The following is a 6,863-nucleotide window of genomic DNA, read 5'->3' on the forward strand; positions in this document are numbered from 1 at the left end:
GGATAATACATGACAACAGTCAGCTAACCTACCAGGGATGTTTTTATGTTATTATTATGATATGAGATGAGATATGCTTATGAAATGCAGTATGTTCTGCCATGATATGATATATTTACATGTTTTCCCCAGATTTGATCAACAGTATTGAATACGTTATGTATGGTATATGTAGAGCACAGAATACTCATGTTGCCACACACTAGTATTAGTTTATTTCCCTTACTGAGAGGTGTCACACCCCTAAATCTTATTAACTTTTCAAGAGCCCCAGGTAGGAGAGCGGGAAAAGCCCCGCTGACATAGTGTGGTTATCTGCCCTTTTTGAAGGGTAAGTTTTGGTAGGGACAGTTAGGTTTTTGTGGGGATTGTTCCTAGATTTCATTTTTGGGATGTATATAAAGAAATACAGTGGTATAGTGACTCTGGTATGTTGTATGCACATTATGATGAGATGTATATGATTTTATGTTTTCTGCTGCTTAGGCTTCTGCTATATATTTATGTCCTGATGTATCCCTGGTACCCACGGGTCCAGGTAGATTGTGACCTATTGAGCTGTGATGTATGATGTTGATATTATTATAAAAAAAAATGTGGAAAAGGAGCGGGTCGTGACAGCATGAGCTTTAATATTAAAAATATCATATATGAACTAGTGCAAACTCTCTCTCTCTCTCTCTCTCTCTCTCTCTCTCTCTCTCTCTCTCTCTCTCTCTCTCTCTCTCTCTCTCTCTCTCTCTCTCTCTTTGTGTTATACCATTACTTTGTCATCATAATTATTGAAAATATATTTTACTAGATTATAGAAAATTTTGAGTAAAAATTCTATAATGATCCATATATTTGATACATTTTTAGATGAATGTATTAATTTAATATTGAGTTATTTAAGTATTAAAGTAAATCAAAGTTTATCAATTAATATCACGTTAATATAGTTATTTGCGTTATTACTTTGATTTGACAAGCTTACAGTACTCTTATGTTGTTTATGGTATGACTCTTATACTTTATGAGTTTATAAACAAAGGGAGGAAAAACATGTGGATGTGTTCTTGGTATAGAGCAATTGTAGGGACTCGTTGACGAGTGTCTTGTCCTCGTCAACGAGTAGATCCCAAGAGCAAGAAAAAGTTAGAGTTTCTGAGATACCGAGAGCAGAAAAAGGAGTTCGTCGACTAGTGTCCTTTGTCTCGTCGAGGAATCTCATGTTCTTGTCGACAAGTAGTTCTGGGTTCCGAGCAATTTTTTGAATTTTGAATTTGAACGTTTGGGTGGTTGGGTGATTGGAGAGAAACCTCCAAAAGACTGTTATATGTATCATTCTAGGCATGTATTGACAAATAGAGTAATCATTTGTGAAGTGTATTGTGTACTTTGATATTTCCTTAGTGAAATTCTTATGTCATTGCTTCCGTGAATGTAGTATTTGCCGAACAATGTAAATCTTGTTGTTATACTTGTTATTTCTTGTTTACTAGTTGTAATTGATTTGCTTGTTACATTTTTATTCCGCTATGCATCCTTTATTCGATCATTATTCACAACATCTTATTTGTTTCAATTTTTCAATTCACATTATTATATATAAACAACAATATTAAAACTCAAAAAATAAGTCACTTAAATTCTTTTAAGAAATGACAATGAACCCCCATAGTAATGTTTAAATTACTTTTAACTCAAAGAATATATTATAATGTTTAGATAATTGAAAGAAAAATTACTTTATAAATCAATCCTCAATCAAATTAACCACTACTACTGAAAATGCAGGTGATACGACAAAGGATGTCGAGGCAGTTGTCATGGAAGAAGCAAAGGAAGAGGGTAGTTGGTGAGGGCGTAGAGTAGGTCTTAGGAAAGGAGAGGAGTTTTTTCATCAGGAACTAGGCGTCCTTGACGTCCTCCAGGCATAGCCAAAGGGCCATCTCCTACATAGTCTCACCAAGGTCCCAGCCCAGGCCAAGGACAAGACAGGTGTCGAGCTCGCGGTCAATGGAGTGAAACATGTTGAACTCTTCTTGGGTGACAAAAGAAGAGGATCTAGGAGAGAGTATTGAGGAAGAAGTAGAAGTGATGACCATGAAAGACGCCATGTACAAAAAAAGTAACGCTCATCCAAGGTAGAAGGAGAAAATGAAGATGATGATGGTAGATGAGGAAGTAGATTATGAATTCAATTGGGAAATGATTTATAGGATGAGAATGGTTGCCATGGGCACCTACTTTTAAACCATTCATCATCCAAAATGAATGAATAGTAATTAATAGAAGGTGATAATACCGAAGTCTCTTAAACATATTGTCTCTTTTAAAAGAAATTTAAACAAATTGATCTTCTTGATGATCGGGATGATTAATTTTTTAAAACATAATCATTATTTTTCAAATTTTATGTTACTTTTTTGCATTTGATAAGAGTATTGGAAGCTTGCTGGCATATAATCACCATAGGAATATGATTTTAAAAATTGGATTGTAAAAATATATACACATCAAAATAAAGTATCTTCTCTTTACTTTTAATTATGATCCGTAAAACCCCACAGCTTAACCAGTTGGTAAGCTGCAAACTTAAATCTAATAAACTTTGTCACTGAGTACTAATCAAGAAGATCGTATTTAGAATAAGATAGAGACTTCTTCACCAAGTATGTAGCAAACCACATTATAATTTATATATATATATATAAAGATAATCCAGCCACTCTCATGGTGGAAAACGTCAACCTTTGCACACCAAGACTCAACAATCTGGTTAAGGGCAGCATTGCCTGGGAGTTTACCTGCAAAGTGTCCCACCAAGCAGTGCTTCCACTCCCTCGATCTTCGTATCATCAAAGTCCTTTCTTCAACTTGAGCTTCTTTGCCCACAGAAACAAAGTCAGGAACAGCACCACAACTCTGTTGGTGCCTATTCTTAGCAAATAAATCGACCCACGGTACCTTCTTATTCCCTTTCATGAAGAACTCATTCTCCCCTTCTTTTGTGGCATTTGCATTATTTGATCGAACACCTGGAGTGCCATTTGCAGCATTCAAACGAGGCCCTTCAGGCTTCAGTGCCTTTTGCTGCATTTGATCGCCCACCAGCAGAACCTGAAGCGCAGCCTACAGTACCAGCTTCCTTTGCTACCCATTGCCGCCCTTCTTTCCCTTGAATGTCCTTTGTGGCATTTAATCGAGCACCTGGAGCGCAAGCTTCAGTACCAGCCACAGCATATTCATCACCATCAGCCAAAGCAGACTCATCCCTACTGTTGTTACCCTTCCCAGCTGAAACAACATCTTCCGAGCCAATGTCAGATCTATCAGAAATCACTTAGGCTGGAGACTGGGCCCACGAGGCAGAGCTTGCTCTTTAGGAGCTTGCTATGTAAAGATGTTTTTTATGTGGAGATACTTGACAATTGTAATAAAACTCTCAAGCTAGCTTCTTGATATTTAAAAAAAAAAAAAAATGTTTAAGCAGTTCTAATTGTAAAAAAAAAATTATCACAAAACGAAGACGTGCCCGCCTGCGCCCAAGTCGCAACGCTTGGGTTAAAAATGCAGCAAGGTTGCAACGGAAAGGAAAGACGGAAACCACAGAATAAAGCACAAATTGGTTCTGCAGGGTCAGAGAGAGTATTTAAAATATTTTTATTTATTATTTAGAAAATGATGCCGTTTCAATGGCGCCTTTTCAAACTCGCGCCATTCTGATCCAGTGATCCTCCCCCAACAGTCACCTTCAAACGCCGCGAACCTCCATAACACTGCATGATCGCACCCATTGTCACCCTATAAATCATTTCCCAATTGAATTGGATCGATCCTCATCCATCATCATCGCTTCTTCATCTTATCCTTCTAATTCCTGATCATTTCATACAGCATTCATTTATACATATAATATACACGTACATATATGGCGTCTTCACTGGACATTTCTTCTTCTTCCTCCCTTCTCTCTCCTCCCTCCGCTTCTTTCGTCACCCAGGAAGAGTTCAACCTGTTTCACTCCATCGACCGCGAGCTCTACACCCGTCTCGTCCTCGCCCTCGGCCGCGACCCGGGCGAGACCATGCAGGTCATGGCCCTCTGGCTCTGGCTCGAGGACGCCGGCGGCGACCAGCTTCTCGTCAAGAAACTTCTCTCCCTTCCCGACACCCTCCTCTACTCCCTCGCCGACGAGGCCCTCGTCTGCCTCCGCTGCGTCGAGACCGACTCCTTCCCCGCCGCCGCCACCGCCGCCGAACTCCCCCTCACCCAGTCCCTCCTCGCCACCGACACCACCACCACCCTCTCCACCCGCTTCTTCCATGAAAACCGTCTCGCCGTCCTCCGCGGCGTCACCCGCATTTTCAACGACGTCTGCGCCAGAGCCTTCGACGACATCCGCCGCCTCGTCCCCGTGCTCAGCGGCACAACAAATATTCATCCGCCACCGCAATTCCTGCGACCGGCGCCGTTTTACGATCCTTACGACCTCGGCGCTCAACGGCAGTTGGTTAGCAACGAACTCAGCGAATTGTTGAACCGGATAAACTTGGTCACGCCCACCGATCACCAAGATGCTAACGAGAAAATGGAAGTCCCGGCAGATGACAGAACAATTTTCTTAACGTTCTCAAAAGGCTACCCTATATCTGAAATTGAAGTCAGAGACTTCTTCACCAAGTAATTAATTAATTTCCGTCACTTCGTAATTAAATTAATTTTCTTTATATTTTCATTATTGAACTTATATTATTTATATAAAATTAACTAATGCAGGAAATTCGGTGAGTGCATAGAGGCAATATTTATGCAGGAAGTGACGGGGGAGGAGCAGGTGCTGTATGCTAGGTTGGTGGTCCGCTCGGCGGCGGTCATAGAGGTGGTGCTGGACGGGCAGAGCAAAGCCAAATTCTCCATCAACGGGAAGCATGTGTGGGCTCGCAAGTACATTCGCAAACGCTCCAAGTCCCCTCGAGGCCCTAACTCGCCGCCGAAGGCGACGGCGCATACTGCTTCTTCTCCGGCGGAGGAAGCAGGAAGGAAGAATAAAATGAATTGACTAGGGTCCGTGTTTATGGCCCGTGTACAAATTTTGGCGGGAAGAAATAATTTTAAAATTTAAATTCTCATATTATGAATAATATGAATACAGTAGCATTATTAGAGTCTTAGTAAATTAGGAGAGGATTGTTGTAGTTTAAGTTTTTTTTTTAAAAGAGTGTTTAAGAAATAAAATTAATAATACTTAAATGTAAAATTATATACAAGTGATATGATGAATATCTTATTATTTTATTGGTAATTAACCAAAATTGTGCTAAGCCTTCTTTTTTTTCATGTTGAGAAATTAATATAAATATTAAGGATTTTATAATAATAATTTAATTATGTTGTCGTGCTGATTGGCCCATTTTATAATAATAATTTAATTATGTTGTGCTGATTGGTCCAATTTAATTGTTAGGTGTTCAATTCACTTATATCAAACTTTCTTAATTTAATGTCAATTATATTTAATCTTTGGGGGGGGGGTTGGTAGTTTTTAAAAACTCAAGGGAAGAGTGTCATTTTCTTTATTTGCCGTAAGTACCTTCAAATGTTTTAAATTTATTGAATTAAAAAAAATCTTAATTAATTGGTATGCAAAAATTCTTATGATTTAAACTACCATAATCTCTTCATTTGTCTGCTCTTTTTCTCTTCTTCAGAAAGAAGGTAATAGCTTCCAAGTGGCAACCACAAATTTTTTATAATAAACTAACCGCTCCCACTAATCAGCGCTTACTTCCCCATTAGGATCAGGATTAAGAAGTAATAATGTCTAAGGGATTAATAAAGAATAAATTTATAGAGATTTTTGGTAATCTCAAGATGTCAAAACAACCTAGAGTTGATGCATAGAAGTTAAGAGAGAGAGAGAAGATTTGATATCATCAGTGAACACCACTTCTACTTCCTTCTTGCTCTTTTTTCTATCCTCTTCTCTTTGTTCACCCAAGAAGAGTACCTTCAAATGTTTTAAATTTGAATTGAAAAAAAATCTTAATTATTGGTATGAACTACTATAATTTCTTCGTCTTTCTACTCTTTTTCTCTTCTTCAAAAAGAAGGTAATAGAGCTTTCAAGTGGCAACCACAGATTTTTGATAATAAACTCTCCCACCAATCGGTGCTTTTGTGAAAGAATTTCAATGCATACTTCCCCATTAGGTTCGGGATTAACAAGGAATAATGTCTAAGGGATTAACAAAGAATAAATTTATAAAGATTTTTGGAAATCTCAAGATGTCAAAACAACCTAGAGTTGATGCATAGAAGTGCACTGCCAAGTTTCATATTTGAATGCTCTTAGAATCCTAAGAAGGGATGGAAAAGGATTTGATATCATCAGTGAACACCACTTCTACTTCCTTCTTGCTTTTTTCTCTAACCTCTTCTCTTTGTTCACCCAAGAAGAGTTCAACCTGTTTCACTCGATCAGCTGTTACCTCTGTGCTCTCCTCATTCTCAATCTTGACAAATATCATGTTGAGACCATATAGCTAGGTGATAGCACTTTGGTTGTGGCCAGAGGATGCCTCCATTGATCATTCCATCATAAAGAAAATCCTCTCTTCCCGACACCTTCTGTAACGCTCTGATCCGCCACATGGCGTATTTGATATCATATTTATCATAATAAATGCAGCAGAAGTAATGAAATATTCTCCAAACATACATTACTAGAGTTCTAAGTTTCTTTCATACATACAGATTTCCAAACATCCATATTACAATCCAACCCAACAAGGGCAACTTGTTCGGTCCATACGACCATTATACAAATCCAGAGACTTAAAACATAATTTACATACACCTGAGATTACACAGATCTT

The 6,863-nt window shown here is 38.5% G+C and overlaps 1 protein-coding gene across 1 annotated transcript; it reads left to right on the forward strand.

Annotated features, from left to right (window-relative positions):
* The first annotated feature begins 3,916 nt into the window (after window positions 1-3,916).
* Window positions 3,917-5,047, forward strand: LOC131166508 (uncharacterized). The gene is made up of 2 exons (XM_058125106.1): window positions 3,917-4,668; window positions 4,765-5,047. Exons 1-2 carry the CDS (start codon window positions 3,917-3,919, stop codon window positions 5,045-5,047), a joined length of 1,035 nt encoding a protein of 344 aa, XP_057981089.1.
* Window positions 5,048-6,863: the final 1,816 nt, after the last annotated feature.

This window comes from Malania oleifera, chromosome 10, assembly GCF_029873635.1.
Source record: "Malania oleifera isolate guangnan ecotype guangnan chromosome 10, ASM2987363v1, whole genome shotgun sequence".
NCBI classification, from domain to species: domain Eukaryota; kingdom Viridiplantae; phylum Streptophyta; class Magnoliopsida; order Santalales; family Ximeniaceae; genus Malania; species Malania oleifera.